Source organism: Falco biarmicus, chromosome 6 (genome assembly GCF_023638135.1).
Source record: "Falco biarmicus isolate bFalBia1 chromosome 6, bFalBia1.pri, whole genome shotgun sequence".
In the NCBI taxonomy this organism is placed as follows: Eukaryota; Metazoa; Chordata; class Aves; order Falconiformes; family Falconidae; genus Falco; species Falco biarmicus.
This window is the reverse complement of record NC_079293.1, coordinates 77,606,983-77,633,585: the sequence shown is the minus strand read 5'-3', so window position 1 is coordinate 77,633,585 and position 26,603 is coordinate 77,606,983. Positions and strand designations below refer to the sequence as shown.

The window sequence follows — 26,603 nt, the reverse complement described above, 5'->3', positions numbered from 1 at the left end:
CCACGACGGGGCCTCTCCCAAGAGCTCTGAGGTCTCATCTACATGGGATGGGGAAGGCAGAGCAACACCAGCCGCGCCGCTGTGGTTGGAGAAGTGGACCTCTTGTTGTTTCAGCTGGCTCTTGTATTGTAGCCCTGCAGATGGGAATCCAAAGGGCAAAAGCAGTTTGCCAAAGATTTCGAAAGAAATTATCAGCATGGTGCCTGAATGACATGGGTACTGGGCTGATAGTGCTCTGTGGTTTTAACCTTGTGCGACTGCTTTCTTGTAGAAGATCAAGAACAGCCCACACACTGGAAACGCTTTCTTCTAAACAGTCTCCTGTTCCCTTTCTTCAGCTGCTTCCAAAGGCAAGGAATTGAGCTTGCAGAAACCTTTCAGTGAAAACTGAGAATTAAAGCCTGTCTCTTGAATGTCTTGGAAACACCAAATTTGGCATCAGTCTATGCCAAACATGAAGATGGGCTTGAAATAATCTTGCAATAATTGCTGATGGTGTTGTCTTTGACTTTTACCTGTTGAGTAGCAGAGGATGAAAGGCAATAACTGTGTAAATTGCTATGATCTTGGGTAAAACCTGTGTATAGAAAGAAGCTGCTTGAAATGACATGCTAAGAAGCGAGTTTGGGGATTTTTATTTTTTTTTTTAGTTGAAAGATTGAAGAACAGATCTTGGCAGCACTGGGCTGGCATGAGATGCCATTTCCCTTTTATTTTTCTTGAAGTCCTGTAATTGCACGTCATTGCAGTGGGTGGTGAGAGCAAAGCCAGCAAGCCTCTGGTTAAATAATCAGAAAAATAAACTGTTCTGCAAAAGCTCTTTGCAGCAGAGATGGAGCTGAGGCTTGACTGCAGGTAGAAGAGTGCATACTGAAGAGGGCTCAAGATCAGAGTGGGGAGCTGAGGGGTGGTGCTGGAAAGATGGGGAGCATCAGAATTTGGGCGTCTTCGTGGCTCAGTTTTTGGGATGCCCAAATTGTTGTCAGCATGTTGGGAGTCAGGATCTTCTTGGCTGGTGATCTGTAGGGAATAGTCCTTGGCTTGGAGCTCTGTTGCTGTAGGACCAGGGTTAGGCTTGAGCTTGATCTGCTCCCAGGGAAGTTCTTGAGAGTGTTGAAGAGGGAGGGACCACATCCTTGTACGCTGAAGAGCCTGCCACTGTGCTGGTACGCTGGCAGTATGCATCAGGATGTCGGTGTCATTGCAGGCTTGTCTTCACATGGAGTCAAGGTACTAATTTGTGGTTAGTATTGGAAGATGCTTATCAGAGTGAAATTACATGATTCTTTTAAAGAGACAGCACATTGACTAAAAAAAGCCTACAGATAACCATAATCTTTTCTATAGATCCATCACCTAATGAAGGTAAGCAAGTGCATTGAAACAACCCAGCAGGGGGTATTCCTCCTCAAGCCTGGTGTCACTCCCTGTTCAACTGCTACCCTAAGTAAGGAAACAGCTGCAGGGATGGCACTACTTCAGATGCTCCTTTGGGACCCCTCCTTAGTGCTGGTATGGGTAAATGAGATGAAAGCCACTTACTGCAGTGGTTTTGTTTTGTAGTTTTCCCTTTGATCAGCTCCTGAATGGGTCACAGCTTGGTGGCAGGAGCATCATACTGGGAGGCAGGGTGAGGATGGAAGGGCTGTGGTGGAAACAGACCCCTGGGGACTCTGTCTCTTCTGCACGTCTGCAGAGCATGGGGAGGAGTGATGGAGTTTAAAGCTTCACCAGCCTCAAACTGTGGTAGCCTCAAGGTTTTGTGCCGAGACCAGAGGTAGGGTGGAGATGGCCAGCAGCATCTCAGGAGGGCAGGTGTGCCCATTGTGGCTAACATTATTTGGTAATTGCTGTTGTGCCTGGAGAGGAGCAGCCCTGGGCTTGTGTGCAAACCCTAATATGACTCTGGCAGGCAGAGCATGAGATGAGGGATTGATGATTGTTTACCTGCCAAAACGGAGAGGCCGAAGGTGTTGGCTTGGAGTTTTTTGATTGGTTGTTGGGTTTTTTTTCAAAGCAGTCAATCTTCTGGCATCTGCAGCCTAATGATCTGCTGGTCCTCTAATGTCAGCCTGTCCACTTCTGCAGAGTGAGACCCAGGCAGAAACGTAGCTTGTTAAATTGGAAGGGGCAGACGTGTGCTGGGCACCACAAGGAATATGGATGCTGTGGTACTGCTGAGCCTTAAAACAAGCCTGCTCCCTCACTGGAGCTTGTTTGGCCGCACGGGAGCTCTGTGTTTCAGGCTATGTTTGCACCAACACAGGCGTGATGCTCTGCTTCGGGATGAGACGAAGCAACTCTGTCTGCAGTGCAGACCTGTGCCATGGGAGCATTGGGGTGATATCTGATGAGTTTGAAACACCATCTTCCTCAAACTACTCACAGCTTCTCTCAGCTTTGCCCCAAACTCATCCTTGACCTTTTGAGAAACTATGTTGTTTCCAAAGTGCATTTGCAGGAGCTGACCAAGGCTTCATGGTATAAGGGAGCCTTGGAAAACACAGGTGAAGGGAGGCTGCTGTTCTGCTCTGAGAGAAAGAGAACTAATCATGTGCAGGTTTATCATCTCTTGCTCCTCAGCCTTATTGCATTAGCAGGCTTGCGTTAGGCAGCTGCTTGATCACTTTTTATGCATGTTGCTATGTGAGCCATCTATTCACAACATGTGCAGGGTGGCATGGAGCTGTCCTGGGAAGCTAGTATATTTGCTCCCAAATCTGCTTTAAAAAAAAAAAACAAAAAACCAAAAAACCATGGGTCAAAATTCCTGGGTGGCCCTTGGACTAATTTAATAAGGGATCAGGATTTGTTGCCTGCCTGTTAAGGTGTAGTGCTGGGTGTTGGAGGCAGGGCAGCTCTGGAGAGAGAAGAGGGCTGTCCCTGTAGAAAAACATGCCGAACTTAGTTTCTTTTTGCCAAAAATGCAGCACTGGTTTCTGTACCAGGAGGGCTGTGATTTCTCACGTTGGTAAGGCTCTCACACATCTCCTCAAATAACAAGGCAGATATTTTTTTTTTTCTTTGCTTGCTGAGGCTTTGTCTAGGGGGGAAAAAATGTGGGAGGCGAATTTAATCCTCGGGTTGGCATCTGCGGGTGTCTGGATATTTATATGGCTCTGGCCGGGGCAGTGTGCTTGCTCAGGGTTACCAGCTGTCTGAGAGGGTTATAATGAAGATTAACTCTGTGAAAGCTGTTTAAAATTTAATAATTACATAAAATACTTACACTGGCCATTCCCTTTTAAACCAAAGGAAGAGCAAGTTCAAACTGCAGGTCCCCAATGCCAGCATAGGCAGGGAGAGCATCCCATGGTGGTGGGCAGGACCTTGCGTGGGTCCCAAGAGGGCTGGACCAAAGGTGCTGTTATAGATGTGGATTCCACGTAGGATGTGGTGGGAAGGGAGGTCTTGTCTCATGCTGACCCTCAAGTTCACAGGTCTGAAACATGTTCAAAACCACATGTGGCTGATCACAGACCTTCCTTGACTGCCTGGTTGGGTTAAGTTATTTTCCAGAGTGTGTGGGAAGTGTTTGTCAGGAGTCAGTTTCCTGCCCTGCAAGAGTTCTCTTTGTTGTTAAAAAAAAAAAAAAAAAGGCAGCAAAACCCACCACAAACAAACATCACCATTTAGTGGTTTGTTGCCCAAAAGCACTCACAGAGGATGTGAATCACTGGCTTCTGGGAGGGTCTGATACCGGCACTGTCCTCCATGGGAAAAGTAGCAAATCACTAGCAAGTCTTCATAAATGTGTCCTTTCCTCCTGTCTGGATAAAGGCTCTTGTTAGAATCATGGAAAAGTTTGGGTTGAAAGGGACCTTCAAATATCTTATAATCCAGCCCTGCTGAGGGACACCTTCCACTAGACCAGGCTGCCCAAAGCCCCGTCCAGCCTGGCCTTGAACACTGCCAGGGATGGGGCATCCACAGCTGCTCTGGGCAGCCTGGGCCAGTGTCTTACCACTCTCACAGTAAAGAATTTCTTCCTAATATCTGATCTAAATCTACCATTTTTCGGCTTAAAGCCATTCCCCCATGTCCTGCTGCTTTAGGCCCTGGTAAAATGTCTCTTTTCATTTTTCTTTTAAGCCCCTTTAGGTAGTGACAGGCTGCTATAAGGTCTCACTGGAACCCTCTCTTCTCCAGGCTGAACAACCCAAGCTCTCTCAGCCTGTCCCCACAGCAGAGGGGCTCCAGCCCTCTGACCATCTTCATGGCCTCTTCTGGACTTGCTGCAGCAGGTCCATGTCCTTCTGGTGCTGGGGGCTCCAAAGCTGATGCAGCGCTGCAGGGGGGGTCTCACCAGGGCAGGGCAGAGGGCAGAGCCCCCTCCCTCGCCCTGCTGCCCACGTGGCTGGTGATGCAGCCCAGGGCACAGTTGGCTCGCTGGGCTGCAAGTGCACATGGCCGGTCTTGTTAGATTTCTCATCCACCGGCACCACCAAGTCCTCCTCAGCAGGGCTGCTCTCAATCCCTTCATCCCCCAGCCTGTGCTGATATTGGTGATTGCCCTGACCCAGGTGCAGGACCTTGCATACCTTCCAAACCTCCTCATTTAGGACCTGAAGTATATTTGCAGGGGGGGGAGGAATTGAGTTTCCAATAACCTTCCCTTTTTGGCAGAGATTGGTGAAATCTTCACCTTTTGGAAAGGTACTTGTGTTGGGGATTTGGGATTTCTGAGTCCTGGTTTGGCAGAGCCATGGTGTGGTGTCAACTGGAGTTTGGATGTGCCGCATCCTGGCTCGCTTGTACGTACAGGCTCTGGTTGTGTGCTCAGGGGTAAAAATAGGCTGCTGTGGCTGTGTTCTGCATGAGTCAGGAGGATATTTGGAGGAGGTAGGTGGGCTGAGCTCAGGAACAGAGCTGGGTTTGCAGTGATTTGGAGCTTTTATCTGAACGTAGGGGAGGTTGGGCTGCATCTCCGTAGTTCTCCTGTCTGACTTTTGTGTGCCCTTGGGCTGTGCTTTCCACCCATGATGCTTCATCCTCAAGGTCTGTGCAAGTGTTTATGCCCAGCCAGCCTGTCACAGTTAGGATTTGTCACTATATACAGTGTACAGATTAATATTACTTGTCTCTGGGATACCCATGACAGTAGGTAGGTGGTGGAAGCTCCAGGTGCTCCAACTCAGATTGGTATTGGGATGGTGGAGGTCAGTTCCCACGGGTGTTGTGGATGGACTGGTGGGACCCATCCCTGCTGATGGAGGGCTGTAGCATGAAGTTCTCTGAAATCCTGCCTTGCTGAAAATGTGTGATGCTGGCTCTGGAACCCTGGGCAGATGAGCTGCTTGTTAGCTGAGACTGTGTGCCACAGGTCCTGAAAGATCTCCTGGGCTTTGCTTCTCAGCTGTGTAAGACAGCCTGTAAGACTTGAACTGATGTTGTGTTAATCCTTTTCCCTGTGCTATATCCCTTCATTATTATTGGGATAGGAGGACACATGGCTTGGGAAGGCTCTGTAGACTTGAACATGAGATTTCCACTTAACAGCAGCAGCTTCTCAATGAGCGCTCTTCTGAAAATACCAAGTGATGTTTGGCTTGAGCTCTGAAAATGAAAATGACAACAGCTTTTTGTTTGTGAGAGGGTGGGGAGAGGAAGGAACTGAAGCTCCTGTGTGGCTAGGCTGTGGTTAGACTTTACGGTATCTGCTGCCTGGTGCTTGGGTGTAGCCTTCTGGCAGGGTAGCTCTTCCACTCCTCTTCAGTTTGCTTGAAGATGTGAAAAAGTAACGGCAGGGAAGAGAAAGGGTCTCTTGCAGGTGCTGTACATAAGCGTGCCAGCACCACCGGTCGTGGCCCCAGGCTGCACTGGCCTCTTACGCTGAAGATCTAGGTTTACATCCAACCTGTAAATAACAGGGCTATGGGAGGCAAGTGAGGCTTGTCCAGAACAAGCTCAAGAGAGTCACTAAAGCTCAGGCAAGCCCCATGTGCTTGTGTGATGACCACCTTGGTGACATTCATGAGTGGAAGGAGTGACTGCTCTGTCTACACCAAACTGTGTACTGCGAAGAGGCAGGAGGCATTCGAAGGAGCTGGAAATGGGTGGGAAAAATCTTGAACATAAGCAAATGGAAGTCACTGAAATGGTGTTTATGGGGAAGATTGTGGCACAGGTGAGCAACGTGCTTGGAGGAGAGTGAGCCGTCTGTAGACTAGACCTGCCTTCCAGGAAGGTCCTCCCTTAGCTCAGCACCTTTGTAGATGAGGTGGACGTGTATTCAGCAGTGCTGTTTGCTTGTGCTGCTCTGCAGGCGCCTGTCCATCTTTGGACTTGTCTCCATTTGTCTGTTTGCTCTGGCTCTAGACATGCCTGGTTGTGCCCGTGTTCCTAAGTGTGTACATCCACCCTTGCCCGTGCATACCATGTTGATCTTGTCCTGGCTTGAAAGGGAGTTCTTCATTGCTCCAGGGTTATCGCTGTCTTCAAATGTTAGGTGGTTACATGGAGTAGTCCATCACAATATTTAGGGAACTGTGAAGTTTAGATAATAGCAACTGAAATGCCACCTGCCCAGGTACCCAAGATATGTGTGGATGTCCTGGATCCTTCAGATGCTTTTGTTGCCTGCTCTGGGATGGTCATGGCACATGCAGCTCTGCTGAATGCAGCCATGAGGGTTTCACAGCAAGGGGTCCTCTTTAATTCCAGTGTCTGAGGCGAGCAAAGCTGGGTGATAAATGGTGATGGTCCCTGATGATGATGGACAGGGTGGTGGTGCCTCCTCTATTAGCAGTAGTGTGGTGCCAGCTCTCCCAGGCTGTTCTCATAGCCTGTGTTAAAGGAGGAGGAGGGCTCGGGCTGTTCTCTGGTATTTGCAAGCTCAGAGCAGCTTCATCGTGCAGATGTGGCTGCGACCGGCCTCACGTGGGAAGCATGAAACGATTGGGTTAAAGCATGTCCCTGCTGAGTTTGGCCATTTCTCTTGGGCTTGCTGGGATCCAGAGGGCTTTGACCATCATCTCCAGCCTTGTCGTGCAGGTGAATGTGGTAGGAGAAGGTCCATTTGGTTCGGTGGGTGGGGAGGACCCAGGACCGAAGGTGGAGCTGGGGTTTTTTTCTCCATGCACCCTGGTAGGCATTTTCCCATCCCAACGGGACATTCCACCACTATTAGTGCTCTGCAGAGAAACTTGTAGGGCTTCTGGAAGTATGGAAATAGTAGGACTGTAAGCTTATTATAAGCATTAACATTTTATTTTAGTTTTGAATAAGTGAATTAAGTTACTGTAAGTGGTTTGGGCAGTATTACTTGGCAGCGTGCAGCCGCAACTTGTCATGTAATGGTTTTAATCTTATTTTTCAAGAACAGAGGGGGCAATGGGTTTCTAAATGACTGGAGCCAAATCTGCGCTCACGTCTGTGTCTCCTCCTTATCTTTCTGGGGTTTTGTTTGCCCAATATTGTAGTGGATGTAGTGAACATATGGGGCTTAATGAATTTAATAGTTGCAAGAAAATGAGTTTAAGGTTCTTATAGTATTAAGGTAGACATTTCCAAATTCGTTTTTAATGGAACATTTGTTCTCCAAAGATTATTACGCGCCATTAAGTCCTCTGCTGCCTGGTGTGTTCTCGTGCCCTGGGATATTATTGCCAAGGGATATAAACATGTTTATGGGGCCACTTTATTGAATAGTGAGATTAAATATACTAAACTTGAAAATGTCAGTAGGAGCTTGAGCGCTTTGTCATAAATCTTGTGCAAGAACATTAGGGCGTAAATATGGTGCCACCGTGTAAAACTGGTGCAAATCAAGTTGCAACCAGCTGAAAAATTTTCTCACTAGTACAGCAGCTGTAAATACTGGGATTTATCAGCATTTAAATATGTAGATGGGAGCAGGTTTTTCCTTTCCTGGGAGGACTAGAAGTGCCACACAAGGGTCTTAAAACAGAAAATTATGTTTTAATGCTTCTGTGTGACTGATGTGTGTGGGAGCAGGCAAACCTCCCACCCAGGAGGTTTGTCTCACTGCAGGGCAGCACTGTCGGGGGGGACCCAGCTCTGCTCAGTTTATATATATATGTGTGTGTGTGTGTACATATATGATATAAATGGGCCACATTATCTATATGTAAATATATATATCACTCAACCCAGGAAAAATAAGAAACCCTGAATACGAGAGGAGAAAAAGCTCTGTGAGATTTATGGACTGAGATAACTGATGCACTATATGTAGATATATCTCAGTGCATAAATGTTTTTTTTTATATATATATACACATAGGTATAATAGGTAGTACCAGACCTGCTCGTCCGTCTTTGCATTGCTGTCGTACCTTGGTGCACAAGCCTTGCAGAGTCTTTTCTGCCCTCGTACTCGGGGATTCTCATTTTCTTTCCTTGGATTGAGTGATAAAATTAAGCGTTGGCTGCATAAACCTGGCATTTTGCTGCTTTTGTCCCTAAAGCGCTTGAATTTGCTGGTTTAAAGGATCAGACCCCAAACCTGAGTTGGCTTTTGGGCTTCTTACCGGCACGGCTGTGTGATACCTGAAGGCACAAGGCTTGGTTGCCAGTGTGATTCAGGCTGCCTGTCCTTCCTGTGCAGGACTGATGGCCATCCCAGAGGCAAAAGCATTGAGGGAGAGGAATTTGGGATTTGCCTGGAAGCCCGCAGGCAACCCGTGGTCACCTTGAACTGAGGACCACTGGGTTTTTGTCTGGGTAAGGAGTAGAGTTAACAGGACCAGGCCTCGCTGAAATGTGGTGGGTGATAGCATCTGTTTATGTGCCTCAGATAATTAACCCCATCATAAATCTCAATGGCACATTTGCAGCCTTTTCTTGTTCCTTGATGCTGGGGAACATTGGCTTTGTCTTGGGCTTATTCTGAATAACGAAGGCAGCAATTTCCCCACCCCACCTCCCTCCTGAACCTCTCCACAGTTAAAACCAAGCCCTGTAGTTGGGTTGGTTTGGAGCGGGGGCTGCATCCCCAGCGTGGGGCTAGTGGGCTGAGCTTTTATGGTAGGAGAAACCCCAACCCTCACATCTCCATTGTGATGGTACACATACACGTTGCTGTACATCAGCTGGGCAGGGAGGTCGGGTGGTTATGGTGGGAGGAGGGTAGGGATATGCAAAATGCAGTTTATACTTTGGCGTTTCTGCTGCAGAGCAGGTTGAGCGCTGGCTGCGGATGCTCTGAGCACTGCGGGGTCATGGCTGCGTTATCTAGCTTGGAAGTGAAAACTGAAGTCTATATATAGCAGGTCTTGATAAGCTTGCTTTAGTAGTGAGACGGGGGTTGGTCAAAAGTACCTGCATGAAGCTGTATAGGGTTTTTTATATGTGTGTATATATGCATATGTAAAATACTTATATCCTATATAAAGTTATTAAAATACGTATATACACACACACAACATCTATATCAGGCTGTACAGATATTTTGTAGATGTGTATATATTGTACAGGGTTTGTGTGGTAAGGTTTGGGTAGTGGGGGGCTGCAGGAGTGGTGTCATTTGTGAGTTGCTGCCTAAGTTCCCCCTGTGTTCACCGGAGCCGGTGCCGGCGTAAAGACAGACCTGCTGCTGGCCAAGGCTGAGCCCGTCTGCGAGGGTGGTAGCGCCTCCGGGGTAACGGATTTAACAGGGAGGGAAATGCCAGCAAAAACCTGGGCAACAGCAGCCGGAGGAGGGGAGCGGGAGTATGTGGGAGCCGCAGCCCTGCAGCCCCCAGGCCAGGGCAGGGGGAGGCCGGGGGGCTCCAGGCCCCGCAGCAGCGGCTCCCCCAGCCCGCGGCGCAGCCCCCGGCGGGGCAGGCTGTGCCCCCAGCCCACGGAGCCCCCGGGGGCAGCTCCCCCCCGCAGCCGGGGCAGGGGGTGCCCGAGGGAGGCTGTGACCCGCGGGGGCCGCGCTGGAGCAGCTCCGGGCAGGGCCCGTGGCCCCGCGGGGAGAGGAGCCCGGGCTGGGCGGGCTGCGGCAGGGCCGGTGCCCCCGCGGGGACCCGCGCCGGGGCCGGCTGGGCCTGAGGGGCTGCGCCCCGCGGGGGGAACCCACGGCGGGGCCGGGCGTGGGGAACGGCAGCCCGGCAGGGCCCCGGGCCGGGGCAGGGTGTGAGGAGCCGCCCCCGGAGGGGCAGGAGCGGCGGGGACCGTGTGAGGGACTGACCCCGCCCCGGGCCCGCCCTGCGCCGCGGCCGGGGAGCGGGGAGGGGCCGCGGGGGGAGGGCCCGGGACGGTGCCTTGAGCTTCGGTTTTATTTCTCGCTGCCCTGCTCTGCTCTGACCGGCAATCAATTAAACTGATTCCCCCCGGCGGAGCCTGTTTTGCCCGTGACAGCAGCTGCGGAGCGATCGCCCCCTGCCCCGCTCCCGCCCCACCGGCCCGTCGCTGTTTCTGCCCCGGCCCGGCTGAGGGGGCAGCCGGCGGCCGGCTGGGCCCAGCCCGCCACATACATATGTGTATGTATCCACACCTATACAAGATACCTACATCATACATAGAGATATACACGTATATCTGCGTGTATATACGCGTATAAAAAAGGAGATAGGTATCAGGCTGTGGAGTTTATGTATGTATTTGGCTATATCAGGGCTGCAACCTGCAGGTGCAGTTGGGAGGTTTGGTCTAAACCGCATTAGAAATTGTTAAATTTTAGGCCAGCAGGGAGGACCCTGGCTATGATACTGTTCCATAAGCAGCTGTTTTTTGCTGACACAACAGTTGTACCTGCAGAGTGAGAGATTCCTGGTAGTCCTGGTAGGATGGAGGCGTGCTGGCTCACGAAGGCAGCCCAGGTGTGGTTACCTCGCTGGAAAAAGTGAGTTTCAGTTTGCAGCTCACTTCCACCAACCTTTCATGTGGCTGTTGGAAACTAGATGTAGCTCACCCTTTGCTAAGACAGGGTTAATTAGCTGTTATGAAGGAGGTATGGCTTTATTTGAGGGTTTAACTCCTGACCTCTTAGTAGACTCAAGGATAAGCATGCTGTTTGTATTGCCGCCACAATACAGGGAAAAGACCCTCACAGTCTTAAACCAGCATGTCTCAAGGGCTTTTCTGGGGGAAACTTTGCCTTTTTGTTCTTCACATCCCCTGTCAGCTCTTCCATTCACCCAGCACTTACCTGGTGCGGGGGTCTCCTGTCCCATAACTCAGTCATCCCACTGGTCTGCCCTGGAAGCGGCTCTAAATGTGATCATGGCTGCTGAAGGTGCTCTGTTGTGGAAACATTAATCTTTATAGAAGTGCTTTGGTGACTCATCTCTTAATCCAGCTCCTGTTCAAAGCAGTGGCTGCAATGCAGGCGTATGGGCAAGCGCTTTGCCATCTTGCCTGTTCCTGCAGCGGCATGGTGGCTGAGTACCAGGGGTTTTACCATGCCAAAAAGTGCAGGAAAGTTTATGGTTAAATTAACCTGGTTGATTTTAGGGTGCATATGCTTTGATGGGAGTAACCTATGCATCTATCACCGTTTATTTGCATAGCAGGTGTTGAGCACCTTGCATTGAGCTCTGCTTGTCTGCAGAGCTCCTTGCAGCCTGGACTCATGAAAAGTCTTTATAATAAAGTCTCCAAAGACCAACCAAAGAAAAGCAAAACATGGCTGTGTGGGGATGGGAGAAGCTTTTGTAAAGCCTAGGTCTGCAGTGCCAAGAGGCTGCAGACCCAGTGCCTCACCTGTAGCTCTTCTGCCCCACAGGCATTGACATCCTGAAGCTGGTGGCAGCCCAGGTGGGGAGCCAGTGGAAGGACATCTACCAGTTCCTGTGCAATGCCAGCGAGCGTGAGGTGGCGGCTTTCTCCAACGGCTACGCTGCTGACCACGAGCGCGCCTACGCCGCCTTGCAGCACTGGACCATCCGTGGGCCTGAGGCCAGCCTGGCCCAGCTCATCAGTGCCCTCCGCCAGCACCGCCGCAATGATGTGGTGGAGAAGATCCGAGGCCTGATGGAGGACACCACACCGGTAATGATGGGCTGGGCTTTGCATGTTCTGGTCTGAGGTGGTGCACATCTTGTCTGGCTGTGGTGAGCATGTGGGTGCGTGGGACATGGCTGTGACCTTGAGCTTGGCTCATAGCCAACCAGCTGGACTCCCATCTCCCCCTGAAGCTCCTTGGGGGCTTATACTTAAGCCTTGTGTTGCTTTTGAGCGAAAATTTGCCAGAGTTTGGTCAAAACCTTGTCAAAGTTATGACAGGCTCTTGAGTCCCACATGTTATGGTTTGCATGTGTCTTTGAAGATCGCCAGGAAGACCTGGTGCTTGAGCCCTCATGTTGGGGACACGGAGGAAAAAGCATCCCCCTTTAAACTTGCTCTTAAATACTGTAACTAATTGCCCAGGATTTTGTGAGAATGACCAGGTGTCCTTGAGTGCTAATTGTTGCTATCATGAAGCAGTGGATTGCTTCCTCCGAGGCGGTGATTGGTGGCATGGGGTGTCCCATGTATGCTGTCCTTCAGAGTTGTTGCCTTCTTTGGCAGCTCTGGCCTTAAAACAACCTGTCCCATATTTTGGAAGGATAAACAAATTGCTGCAGAATATCCTGCAGGTAGGGTCTCGGCTGGGTGTAAGTCATCAGGAGGTGCCTTGGTGACCTTTGCAGTTTGTTTTGGCCACGCCTGCCTTACCTGTCAGTGTGCTTTCAGTTTTTTGGCTCTCATAATTCAGTGGTCTTCTGGAAGCGTTCGTAAAGGTGATGGATGTGGCTTCTTCTGAAACTGGAAGCCAATGGGATGACATGCATAGAGGTGGGGGCAGTTGAGGGAGGGCTCTTCCCCCAAACCAGTTTGTGAAACATTCCCCGTTGACTTTAGCAGTGACCCACACCCAAAGGGGAATGGATGGGTGCCTGAAAACCTCTCTGGGCACTTGGTGGGTGTCTTCATGTATAGCAGAGTGTGCGGGGCAGAGCATTTATCAGGGCAGGGGGGTCCCAAATCTGTTTTGACCATCCCAAACTTCCTCCCTATAAGGAGGACCATGGTCCCTTTACCACATCCCATATCCCACGTAACTTTTTTCAGCGAACTGGACATCTTGGTCCCTTGTAACCCTAGTGTGAAATCACAGCTTTCCTTGTGTCAGCAAAGAGTCTTGAGCTCGTGTTTCTTTGAGAGACACTGAGTCAGGTGCATGCCAAGCATCACCCCATGCGTCCTGACCAGATTTTGGATAGGTTCACTTTGCCAGCTGCCCAGATTACTCCTGCTTGTATTCAGTTGGGTTTTTTCTTCTTTCCAGCTCCTGGTAATTAAGCAGCATGTAGCTTTCTCGTTTCCTACTGTGCTCCAAGATTTTTATTTTTTTTTTAATATCAAAGATGGAAAAAATGAAAAGCCTGGGACAAAGCTATGGTTAGGAAAAGGAGAGACAGACAAAATTGTCATTTTGCACATGTGAATTAAAGTTTCCAGTATGTGCAGTGTCCCAGAAAGATATGACATCCTCTTGCTCTCCTGGAGCAGGTAGTAACCTCTGTCCTCCTAGTTACTGCTTTGACTGAATACTACAACAAAGTGCTGGGCCAGGACATCAGATAAAATGTTGGGCTGCTTCATCAGCACGCAACACCTAATTAACGGATTTGGGCTCTGCAGTAGTTAGTGCCCCTGACCATTGCGCTGCTTTGGCCAAGATGATCAGGTAGTGTTTCTCAAACAGCACAAAAATGTGGGTGGTAGCTCCAGGAACAGGGTTTATGACCTGTTGGAGTGGTGGACTCTTGACAATGGAGTAACCACAAGCTGTTGGCTTTCATGTGCCCATGACTCTGAAAAGGTAGCAAGCAGGTGTTCTGGAGAATGAGCAAACACAAATCTCATGGATAATTGTATGCAAGTCTTCTGGACTTTCTGACTAGGTGTCCTGTAAGATGTTTCTCTTTGTTTTCCAAAAGTGTGTTGTGTTCCCCAGCATCCAGCAGCACCTGGAGCCTGGTGGTCCCCTACCACCTTCATTTGCTTTCCTAGAAATTTGTAAAATTGGGTCGCTGATCTTTTGAGTAGGTGGCTCAGGTGGGCCCACATGAGGAATGGGGCTTGTTTCAGCAATGGAGTTGATGTTTAACAAATTCACCTGAGCTGGCACATCCTTTTCCCCCATGCATCTGATTGGACTTTTTTTGATGAGCATCCCTCGTGATCAGCCTTAGGTGTTGGCCATTCCCCTGCCCTGAAGGTCCTGGACCGGTTGCTGCACTGAAGCTGCATGTGGGATGTCAAAGCTTGAAAGTGTCCCAGGGTGCAGATTCAGCATGGCAGCACACTGTGTTTCTGCAAGGTATTACCTGCTGTAACCTGTCTGCCTCCTCTCCCTGAGTTGGCTCCCACACTGTGGATGTGGGTGGTGGTGGAATAGCTCTGGGAGGGATGCAGGAAGCTGTGGGAAGTGGCTTGTGCAAGGGAGACTTAAATTCCTGGAGCCTCGCGCTGTCGCTGAGCTACATCACAGTACTCCAGCCCGCAAGCGGCCAGGGGAGCTGATTGCTCAACGCCAGGAGCAGGAATTGAGGTTGATTTTGGTGGGTTTTTTTTAATCTGCCGGTTGGAAAGCCTATAATCGGAGCTAATTGGAGTTTGACTCTCTCCAAATGCAGACAAATCAAGGCAGTTTCCCGCTGTACCAAACTGGAGAGAAGCGGAGGAGCAGGTTGCCCTTTTAGTGGCAGGCGTGGGTGCCGCGCTGCGCCTCTCCAGCAACTGGCCCTGCAGAAGAGGTCTTACAAAAAAATCCAACTAAAAATAATAGAAAGAGCTTTTTGTGCTGTAGAGGGAGTGAGGACTCTCATAAGCAATGCAAATGCATGCATCCTCCCTACAGCTAATGGCATGATGCCCTTGGGGCAATCCAAGCCAGCAGGGAGCCTCTAAAACATGTATCCTAGATGAGCCCAGGCGGGTGCACAAGTAGCTGTGCTGTCTGTGACGCCTTTGGCCCTGTCCGGCATCCCTGGGTGCAAAAGCAGGTTTTTCCATCTCTCCCCACACAGTTCTGTGTCATAAGAAAGCACTGACACCCCCAACTCATAACTAAAAATTGTGTTACACAGTGATACAGCTCTAGGACAGCAAATTGGTACCCTAAATGCAGTCAGCCTCCCTTCACCATCTCATCTTACCCACTATCACATCCTTGTCCCAAATCCTTTTTCTGGGCATCTGGTTTCAGCCTGTGAAACCTGTGGAGGCAAAGCTGCTCTATCCTGTTGTGCCCCATTCCCTCAGCAGCCTTTTGGGCTCCAAAATCCAAATATTTACAACCCCCAGTGGGAACAGGGGAATTAAAGGGAGTTTCTGGAGCATTACGGTATGTGACAAGAACATTTTCCTTAAGATAGAGAAGACCTCTGCTGAAGACTCGCCGGCTTTTTTAGCTGTGGGAGATTATGCTGGTTTTGCATTGCGCTGAATGAATTTAGGTTAAAACGAGATTAGCCCTCTGAATCGCTTTGCTAGGGTTTTTTTGCAGCTGATCCAGAAAATATGGCAAGTGCAGCAGCTGTGGGAAGGTTTTTCGGGGTGCATTTAACTCACAGGGCTCCTGCTAAAGGTTGGCTCCTGCCACAAAAGCTTCTGAGGTTTGCAAAATCTCTCCCCTTGCAGGCAGGCTTGCCAGGCAGCAGCACGCGAGCCTGGGCACTGTTTAGTGAGTGCAGGCACACCCCAAATTAGTGGTGCCGACAAGAGCAAGAACAGGGGACAGAGGGGGAGAAAGGGAGCGGTTTTTCACTGCTATCCCAGCAAATTGCAATTCTCCGTTTTGGGGTTAAAATCAGAGAAGTTAAGTGCAGCGCAGGTGCTGGGGAATGGGATTTTTTTTGGGGGTGCATAACAGCATTTTTCAAATACCAAGGGGTGTCTGTGTTCACCCGGGCTGGCCTGAGGCATTGCTGGCACAGCTGGTTTAGTTGGCTACTGTAAGTGTCCTACTGTGAGCAATGCTTTAAGCTCTTATCTCTTTATTTATGGCTCTGCTGGCCTTGGCTGAAATATTTCAGCGAACGGATGGAGGGGAAGCAAACAGCCTTGCTCAGGGCGTTCAGCAGTGCAGCCTCAGCAAACCTTAAAAAAAAAAATTAATAAGGGAGATGCTGAAAATGGAGAGGGTGAGACTGCAGCCCCAAGCCCAATGAGATTTAGGTCCACAGCCAATTGCATGCTGCAGATAATCCCGTGAATCAGCAGATATGTCAGGGCTGGGTCTGCTGTGAGGTTAAGCGGTAGGGTTTTTGGGGAGTGCTAGAGGAGAAGAGGATGTGAAAGCATCCCCGTGTCCCCGCATGCAGCTGTGGCAGCGCATTTTGGCTCCTTCCTCTTTTGCAGGTCAAAACCCTGCAGGGGGAGGTCAAGAGCCTGGAGCAGTGTTCCCCAAATCCAGCCCCTGACAGTTGCTGTCCATCCTCTTCGTTTCCTCTGTTGGCAAAGCAAAACTGGGCTTGACCCAGTAATTAGCAATTAATGTTGTGCTGCGTTAACCTCACACGGCAGAGCAAAGATGAAGCTGCCGGACGGATTTCCCAGCTGGGGCGCTCTAGTCCAAAGGCTGGGAAATGGCCAGGCAGCCAGGAAAAAACAAAATTGCATACAGTTTTTTCCTTCTGGACTTGCATTGGGTTTTATTTGAGGCACAAAGCTGTACGATAACATGGCCAGAGCCCTGGGGAAGGGGCAGGGCTGGTGGGGTTTTGCTGGAGTGGGCATTTCCTCCAGGTTTGCTCTAAACCATGAGTTGACTTCTGGCAAACAGAGGTCGGGTTTGAACCAGGCTGGAGAATGTGCAGTAAACAAAAATGTAGTAATTTATGAAGTAATACAAATATAAATAATATAAACACAAGAATATGAACTTTATAGTAGGTGCAGTTATATTTGACGTTTCCGTGCTGTGGTAGCCAGGTTGGGTCTGTGTGCGTGCAGTATGATGGGCTTGGGGAGCGCAGGGTGAAACTAGAAGATGGTGCGGTCGTAACAAGCTGAACTTGGTACCAGCTTGCTCAGCCTGAAATTGGGTTTGGAGACTTCATCACGACTTCATCAACTCTTCATCATTGTTTGAGTTGAAAAAGTGGGTGGGCAAATCCATAGAAAGGAGAAGCCACGAGAAGCTCTCCATGGAAACACCATCTCCTGCTTGGAGAAGCACTTTGGCCCATGAATGGTTAGAGGCAATGGAGAAGAGCTGCTTCCTCTGTGGGTGGTTGTGTCTTGGTGTCTAAACCCTCCCCAGACCCGGCATTGCCTGTCCTGGGTTGTGTGAGGCTTGACTTGAGCAGCTCTTCTGCAGGGCTGCCTTGTGTTGAGGGATGCCGGCTCCACCGCAGAGGTGGTGTTGGGTGCTCTTCTGAAACCTGGGCAGTGAGGTGAAGGACACAGGGAGGACATTTGGGCTTTCACACCCAGGGTGCTGAGCACCTTTGTGCCCTTCCCATTCTGGCAAAGGGCTTGCCTCCTGCTCTGCAGCATCTGCACACCATTGCTGCATCTCTGCCACCTCAATAAGATCTCATGGCCTGGTCAACAGTGTTTCACCTCCAAGGCTGGGTCTGCCCCGAAGGTGGACACCCACCCCCCCCCCCCCCCCCACGTGCCCCGTGAAGCCACTCATCCTAAGCAGATCCTCCCTATGCCTGTGGGGACCACAGCGAGAGCATCCTCCGCCGGTGCCACCCTGCATTTGCAGCATTGCCCTCGTGGGGCTGCCACCCAGCCCACCCTGCTTCATGTGCCGGGTTTTCTCCTCCCACATCCCCTACAGAGGCATAACAGACCTGGGAGTTGGGTTGGTGTCAGCCGGGTGTCATCTTTTGGCAGGGAATCCAGGAAACGGACGCCTTGGTGCTAAATTTATCCCCCCACACTTCCCAGGAGGGTGCACAGCCACCCTCTGCAGCAGCAAAGCTGCCACTGGCTTCTGCTACCGCCTGGTTACTGCAGGAGGAATTACAGGGAAGCATCGCCCAAGGGAGGGTGGGTTTTTTTAAATGCTTATGACTGTTCCTTCCTAACGTTAGCACAGCAGCTGCTGTGTCTGTTTGTCCAAGTTGAGCTTTTATTGCAGTACAGAAAAACGAAGGCAGAAAATAGGACCAACCAGTTCAAACAGAGCTGTTGGGAGCAGCTGTGAAAAGAAAACAAAGCCAAGCCTATGTCGTGTTCTGTCCCCATCCTTTTGGGAAGGACCTTCATACACCCTGAGCTGCTTAGCGTGTCCTCCCAGATGCATCGGGATCCAAGAACATGTCAGTGCTTGAGCTGTGTCCTAAAGGTCTGCGAGTACACAGGAACTGTTAGGATTTTTTTTTTTTTTTGGCGTTGCAAACCTTTTGCTGCAGTGCTCAAAAAAAAACCAAAAAAAAAAACCCGTAAAAAAACCCAAAAAGTTGGCAGAGCAGCCTGGTACAGCTGACCAGTTGCAGGCTGCTGATGCATCAAAGCCACTGTGGCGCCTTTGGGTTTCATGCTGGACCATGTGTCTTAACAGTCTCTTATGTGTCTGTCTGTGCAGGTGCAAATGCAGCCTCAGTGGCAAGCACAGGACCCCTGCAACGATGATGGGAAGGTGAGAAATTTGTTGGCTCTGGAAAGGCAAAAGGGCTGCAGAGAGCTTTTTGTTGTTGGTGGGGGTTTTTTTGGTTTTCTTTTTTTCCAGCCAGAGTTTGGTTTCACTCGCACACCACTGTTCTTAAAAATAGGAATGGGCAAGGTGGTTTCAAGCAAATGAGTCATGGGCTATGAATAGTGTATTTTTACACCTATTCCACAGGCTTCACCTCACAACAACCTTTTGCTTTCCCTGGCCTTTCAAAACCTTCATTCCCACTTGCTTTCTTCCCGCAGTTTAAATATTAACACACATCTGAGCATCCTGTTTGCTTTGCCTCAAGCTCGCAACCATTCAGCTATTTGGAAAGCTTTGGGCTCCCGGGACGCCTACAGTCAAATAACCAGGGGTGATTTTTTTTATTTTTCCTAGTGTGCTTTAGCAGCTGTTTAATTAAACTCCACATGACTCGCTTCTGGGAAGGGTTTTTCCCTTCTGCTGGGAAGGCAGAGCCAGGGCAGCTGGCTGCTCCCTTGACTTCCCTGTAATTGCTCCTTGGCTGTCAGGCCACTTTTTGGAAATCAGGAGGTGGGTTTGCGGCTGGGTATTAAGTAGATGAGTTGCACAAGGAAAAACTAACCCCTAAAGCCTGTTTGTTATTTGTAAAGGGGGAAGCTGGAGAGTGTTGCAATTTGGAAATTGGCCAGCTGCTGTTCTGGTCCTTCCCTTGCTTTTTCCTGTTAATGGCAATAGGCTGATCCTCATCGATGAGCCGTACTGGACAGGGAGTTTCAGAGGAGAAGGCAGATTCTTTTAATTAAAAATTAAAGCTGACTTTTATTTTTAACATGCCTATTGCGTAATGTGCTGAGCTAGAACAAATCCTCCCCTGTTTATTTTCAATAGGGGGAGAAAAAAATACCCTTTTATTCTACCAGGAGCTGGCTTCAATGTTAATTTAATGTGAACTAATGGGCGTCTCAGCAGACATGTGATTTGTGGGTGGCAAATTCCTCGACACGGATGAGGAATGCTCAGGCACATCCATGCCGGCACGGAGGTGGCTCAGCAGCTCCCTTTCCCACAGCCTTTAATCCAAATTTTGCATTTTAATCCCTGGATAGTAGGCAAAAGCACGTTAGGAGGAATAGCCTGGTCTTCCCTCTGCAGAAGGAGAAAACAGGGTTGTGAAATAATGTCAGGAGGGTGGGTTGCCTCTGGACAGGGCTTGCTGTTTTGCTCTCTGGCAGGTTGTGCAGGGATGTGGGGCTTGGAAAGAAGTTAAAGCAGGTTGCTTTAAGGACCATTAAATATTTAAGGGACCTGGTGACCTGCAGAGGTGCCCAAGCTGCCAACCCAGGGATGTGGGGATGCTGCCCCAAGCCTCTTGTCCCTGCAGGGAATGTGAACCAGAAATACTCTGCTTGAGATTTGCACCCCAAGGAAATGCTGAGAGATGGAGGAGGGTGGATAATGTTGGCTGCTGTCGTGCAGGAACGAGATGTAAGAAGGAAGATGCAGTGCACAGTCAAATTAGGCAGCGGGTTCACACCAGCACCCAAATGGTCCCGCTTCCCAGCGCGACATGTCCCAGTAGTGCTTAGTCTTTGCCTGTGTCTTTGGGACTGTGGAGCCAAACACTTGCCCTTGGCTTGCATCAGGGTAGCAAAAGGCAAAGGCAGTTGGGTGACACTGAGGTCAATTCCAGCCCCTGCTTGTCCTTCCTGGCCCTGAAGTTGGAGTCTGGTGGGATGGATTTCTTCATCAACACTTTAATGGGGAGCAAGGTGAGACGAGGCAAACAAATCATTAACTCAAAATGTTACTGGTGTAGCTGGTCACAGGAGTGTGCTGCAGTGAAGATCCCCGAGGGCTCTCACAGCTTTTGCCCTGTAGCCTCACCACTGCTTGGAGGTGTGGAGCCAAGCTGTAACTCATAGCTGTGGAGCAGTTTTTTTGGCAGAGCTTACCTGCTTGGGCATCATCACTGGTTGCCCCCAAGTGGTGTCCTTTGGGCTTTAATAAACTGAGCGTGAGAAGGAAAACCAAGTTAAAATGCTCTGCTGTGGTTGCATGCACCACCCTGGTGCTGTGGGTGCTCCTACCCAGAGTGCAAGTTGAGTTACCTACCCCTCCTGTCTGCTGAGCACTGACATGCCAAATGTCCACCCCAGGTGATCTCCAGTGCCTCCCTGCGAGGAGGAGGAGGAGGAGGAGGAGGAGGCCACCTGAATGCAGGGACCACTTGCCAAGGATGGGTTGGGGTGTGTTGAAAGCTGGGATGCAGATGGCTTTACATGCGAGCCCCTTGCATAGCATCCCCCCTTGGCGCCCCCAGTTAATTTTCCTTCTCTTTCTTCCCCTCAAAGCTGGAAGCTGACAGACTGGCGCTGCCAGTGAGCCCCAGCCCACTCAGCCCCGCGCCCAGCCCCAGCCCCAAGCCCCCCGAGGCGGCTGTCCTCACTGTGGAGCCCTCTCCTTCAGAGAAGAAATGCTTCTTCGTCGATGAAGCAGAGCCCCTCCTGCGGTGCGACTCGACCTCCAGCGGCTCCTCTGCGCTCAGCCGGACAGGCTCTTTTATTACCAAAGGTACCAAAATCAGCCTGGAGGGGAGCGGGAGGACCAAAGGGATGCCACAGTGTGTCTCCTGCAGTTAGCATACGTGGAAGAGCTGCCCGACATGGTATCACTAAAGTAAATAACCGGGAAAATTGGCTTGCCAGGCTACGTTTATTGCATCCTCATTCCACACCAGGTTATCCTTGTAGCAAAGATGATACAGATTTGGGAGGGGAAAACACCTTTAAAGGCTTCTAACTCTTGGAAGTGCTGCCAGAGAAGTTGTAGCATCTCTGGATGTCTGGTGGGGATTTCTCCTGACTTTTGGCTGTTGTGTTGGCCTGTGCGTTATTGCATGAGGTAAAACCAGGAAAATGTCATTTCAAGATTGAATTTTATTTTTTTCCACCCTTGATCCACTTGCTGCAGTGTGTGACTGGAGATATAAACTACCATTAGTCAACCCCCCTGCTTTTTTAATAGGGTTTAATTTACTGCATTTAATCTTCTTAAACTTGTGATGAAGGTGAAACACTGAGCTTAGTCAATCTACTGAATTTATACTTGGGTGCAGAAATGAAGCTGACCCAATGAAAACAACTCAAAAGAGCAGAATGCAGCTTTTTTGGCTCCTCTCCTGCCTTCGCTTTCCTGTATTGGCCATTCAGCATTTATAAATGCTGTATCTGCTCGAGTGGGATCCTGGATTAGGTGCCTCAGCCACACTGGCTTCTCCATCTTCTCCCCTCCCCATCACCCTCCACCTTTTCCCTTGGTTCTGCTGGTGGTGGGTCCCTCTCCAGAGGCAGCACGAGGGAATGGACCCCAAGTGAGGTCTCCAGGGAGAACGAGCTCTGGTTAGTGGAGGTTTCTTGACCACCCTCTCCTTTCCTCCTACAGAAAAGAAGGACACTGTCCTGCGCCAGGTGCGCTTGGACCCTTGCGACCTGCAGCCTATCTTTGATGACATGCTGCACATCCTCAACCCCGAGGAGCTCCACGTGATAGAGGAGATCCCACAGGCTGAAGACAAGCTGGACAGGCTATTTGAGATTGCCGGAGTCAAGAGCCAGGAAGCCAGCCAGACCCTCCTGGACTCTGTCTATAGCCACCTTCCCGACTTACTGTAGGCACTGGGTCACCATGCACTCTCCGAATATCTGCTAGAGCTAGCTTGGCACTCGTTAAGACCGACAATACGCAGGCAGGTTTTGTTGTAGAATATATGGCCAGTATTTTCGTTGAGGTGTCCTTGGTTTTTGGAGGGGGGGCAGTTTGCCAGCGTTGCACCCCTCTGCCGTAACTCTACCGCTCAGTCCAAGTCTTTGCACCCTCTGCCCCCTTCCCAAGCCTCTCTGCTCCTTGTTCTCATTCCAATCAGATCAGTCGATGCACTTTAAAAAAGCATAAATAAGTAATGCAGTTAATTAACTAGAAGACCACAAATCTGATGTAATTTAACACATCAAATTGGGGATTGCTCTGTAACTCACTTCTTCTGTCAAAGCTGTTGCTCGGAGTGACTGTCTCCCACCACCTCCCTTCGCCTTGGAGTGGTAAATGGCAAAAACACGCGTGCAAAAAAAAAAAAAAAAAAGCCCAATCATTGCTGGTTACCGTCTTTTAATGCAGCTAAGCTTCCCACCCGAGCTGACTTTTCTTTTTTTTAATGTACTATTGTATAGCTCATATCATTGCTGAGATTTTACTAGCACAGTTATTTATTGTATGGTTTTCACCTGGACAATGCATCGCGCTCCTATAAGCTAAAGCAGAAGCGCTTTAACCGCAAAGAAAAGGGTCAGTCCCAGCAACCTTTGAGGCAATGAAAAGGTCCTTTGCCTTCAGTCGAATGTAAGGAGTTGTCTTGCCTTGCCGCTTGTGGGAGCGGCAGGGCCCCGAAGGAAGCCGGTGCTGATCATGGGGAGCCAAAGGTGGCCGCCGGTGATCCTGCTCTCCTCGTGGTGTAAGACTTAAAAAAAACAAGCTATGCTTTTACACTTGTGTCTCTTGTTTTTTATACAGACGTGGCCGATAGGTTCTCCAAAGACCTTATCCGGTCTTAATAGTCTCTTCAAATCACACTTCACTTTTTATTAAAAGAAAAGAGGTTGGGGGGTGGGGTTAAAAAAGCTGCATCGTAAGAAGTCTGTCTGATTATATTTGCAACTATTATGCTCCCGTAACAAACAGTCTGTACTACGTTCAATTTGAGGAAATAACAATATGAGGGTGGCATGTGCTGCCCCATGGGAAGGGGTGGGAGTGGGGGAAGAGGGGAATGAATTGAAAAATTGCCTTCCAGTGTACTAATTTATTAATAAATACTAGGTGTTTGTTACTTGACATGATTCTGTGTTAACCTCCTTAACACCTGGGACAACTGCGTTGGAGTAGGGGCTGCTCAGGGTGCCTGTGGAAGGGGTGAAGAGGGAGATTTTGGGGGTGGTGAGAGGTGTTGTCTCCTTCAGCTTTGCTTTAAGGCCAAAATGTGATTGCTTTCAGTTGACAACACTGCCTTGAGTCCCCACGGTCACTGCTGGAGCTCTCTGCAGCTGCATGGGGATGCTTTCCTGTGGGGCAGGTCTCTGCACTGAGCCGGGGTGGGGGACATGTCAATCCCTGTAGCAGTGAGCGGATCGAATGGCTGATGGGGCTTCCAGGGTTGGTTTTTGCAAGCTCTCAAAAGCTTTACAGGCATTTGGGGGGGGCTGAAGTATTAATTTTCAGAATGCAGCTGCTGTGCTGAGTCACTCCTGAGTGAAGGTCTTGGAGTCACTGTGCTTCTGTTGCCCTGTTACGTTACCGATGTCCTTAAAAATCTCTGCTTCCAAATAACTCGTCCCTTGTTAGTCTGTCTACGAATGGAAACCTTAATGGGGCAAATGCTTCTGGTGTATAGTACTGTGACTTTGTATGCTTGGCTCCAGAGTGTTTTCTGTTAACTAGGCTGCTGCGTTTTCCTTATTGCTGGCATTGAAAGTTGCTGTAGCAGAACTATGATAGGTACAGGACTAAAACTGCAACGCAGAGATGAAATAGGGTGTGAAATAGCAAGAGCCTCTATCGGGAGCCCTGGGGTGGCTTTTTCACTCTCTGGCTATTAAGCATTGTGCTCTCGGTGGCTACAACATGTCTTCAAAGCGTCATGAAGAAACAGCGAGCGTGGCTCGTGTGCCTGGTGTACAAGGGGTTGCTAAAAGCAGGATTTTGAGGTGGAGCCCAGTACCACCCTGTTGGCAAGTGGGGTCTTTTTTTATCTCTGTGTTAGGAGCAGTTGTGGTTGCTGTCAGTCTGCCCAGGCAAGAATTGACAAGGGGAGAGAGGGTGTGCGATTGTGGGCTCGATCAATAGCTTAAGGCAAGCACAAACCACCGGCTTTAAATTATCCTTAGCAGGCTCTCGGAGTCCGCCCAGCCGGGAAATTGGGAATTTGCCCTTTTCTGAAGGTCCAGGTTCTCCCAGGTAAACTCATGGGCTGTAAGCATGAGAGCCGCTGTGCCACTCACCCAGGGCACCACCAGTCCCATCCCGCATCTCCGCTTCCTATCTGAGCAGCCGCTTGTGTTTTCTGATGGGCTTTGAAGGTGAAGCAGAAAAACAGTCCAGGGAAGAGGATCTTGCAGCCCACTGAAGAAATGCCACAAAGCAGGCATGTTGTGGAGGCGCCTTGGCTGGGAGATGCTGAGGGGTCATGAGGAAGCTGTAAAAGTGGGTGCTGGTGGGTGCCCAGGCTGCTGGGATGCGTTTAACTCATCTTGGTAGCAGGTCACGGGACAGGCCAGCGTTTGGGCAATCCTTGGCTCTCTCTGTGGTGTACGCACTTCCAGCATCGTTCCCTCTTTTGATTGCACCTGGATGTTGGTTTTGTCCCTGGCTCCATCATTTCCTATTTCCAAGCTGCACCCTCTAAGCAGTCCTTTGCTGCTGTATGTATGTGTGTGCCATATATTTATTTATTATATATAATTTATACATACAAATGTATAAATATGTTCTACATAAATCTTTTCTATATTATTATATTTATATATTTTAAAATTATTTTAGTTTTATGTGTATTATATATATGTGTTTATACGTATATATATTTATATATAAATATGTATCTGGGGGTGTGCAGGGGAAATATCTGAGAGCAGCTGAGCCACACGCACAGGCAGTGTGTTTCCTGGCAGTGTGGGAGGTGTGAGGAGCCACAAGCCCCATGCCCCCACCCTTCCTCTAAGCCAGCTCTCTCATGCCTTAAGAAAATCAACCAGGCAGGTAGTATGGATGGGTTCGTGACCTGAAGGCATAATGTCACAGGGACAGGCGTCCTTGTCCTTGTACGTGGCTTCTTCGAGGCATCGCGGGCAATGCACAAACCTTGCACGCCGCAACACAGGTTGTGGTGCACGATTCGGATGGGTGAAGTTTTTGGCTAAATGGGTTTAGCAAGGTAAAGCTGTGACTATGAAGACCTTTAGAAATATATATAATACACATAAAATGCAAAATGCATTGTCTTATTAGGTAAATATTAGGTATCATTAATAGGCATTGAAAATGTACTTCAGCGTGCATTGTAGGCAAGAGGTGGGGGTCGAAATGCATGGATTTGCTTTGCCCCTTGCCTGGCCTCGCTCATTCAGTCGTGGCGTTTGCTCCTTGCCTGCTGTCCCCCACCAAGGGACAGAAAGCAAAATGAGAGCGCAGCTGTGCTCCCCTCTTCTGCCTGCTGTGGGCATCTTGCGTCAGAGCGGAGACTGACATTTCACATGCAGGTCGCAAAACTTCAGCTGCTCCAGTCGTGCTTGCTGCAGGCTTAGACACAAGGTATGAAAACTGCATGTCCCGCAAGGTCACAGTGTCTGCTGGGACAAAACCCTTTGGAGATGCCTCCAACATGGCCTGGCGGCCTCAGGACTGGATGGCTCTGCTGTTCCAGGGTCTTTTGCTTCCTCCAATGCAACGGAGGTTTGGGATTATTATTTTTTTTATTCTCTTCTTGTTTTTTTTCCTATGAATTACAAGCATTCCCTGCAGAAGAACAAGGCATCTGGTGCACTTTCCTCCTACCCCAGCCTAATTGAAGTTTATCCTAATGCGGAATTAATTGCAACCCTCCGAGCGTGGCTGCTTGCATCCCTGGTTGGAAAAGCACCCGGGATCTTCTGGGAGGTTATTCAGCCCTCCGGCTCCTTTTATCTCAGCTAATTGTTGGTGAATTGCAACACAGTCTCTGTGTAGGAGGAGGAATCCTCTGTGCAGCCTTTGTGTGAGTAACCTGCGGGGAGATGGATGACGATGCCGCCCAAGGATGCGGCGTGGGATGCAGGGGTTATTTGGGGGATCTGTGCCCATCCCCGAGGCATCAGGGCCGAGCTGTGCAGTGCGTGGGAGGGCAGCAGGTCGGCACAAGAACAGCTCATGCCGAAATCCTCCTCTGGCATGGCTTGGCCATGAGCTTTAAGTCACGAATGCTTTGCAGCTGGATTTTCTTCTCTTGGACTTTGCCTCTGTGATGGGGAAGTTTCCAGGGCAACTG

The 26,603-nt window shown here is 49.7% G+C and overlaps 1 protein-coding gene across 2 annotated transcripts in view; it reads left to right on the top strand.

The window, feature by feature from the left end:
• The window catches only part of TNFRSF21 (TNF receptor superfamily member 21), a 35,264-nt gene extending 12,205 nt beyond the window's left edge, over window positions 1-23,059 (top strand). For both annotated transcript variants that reach the window (XM_056343623.1, XM_056343624.1), the window contains exons 4-7: window positions 11,672-11,937; window positions 18,479-18,532; window positions 20,884-21,103; window positions 21,974-23,059. In XM_056343623.1, coding sequence (XP_056199598.1) covers window positions 11,672-11,937; window positions 18,479-18,532; window positions 20,884-21,103; window positions 21,974-22,203 — 770 coding nt within the window. In that variant the 3' untranslated portion in view covers window positions 22,204-23,059. The remainder of the gene's footprint in view (window positions 1-11,671; window positions 11,938-18,478; window positions 18,533-20,883; window positions 21,104-21,973) is intronic.
• Window positions 23,060-26,603: the final 3,544 nt, after the last annotated feature.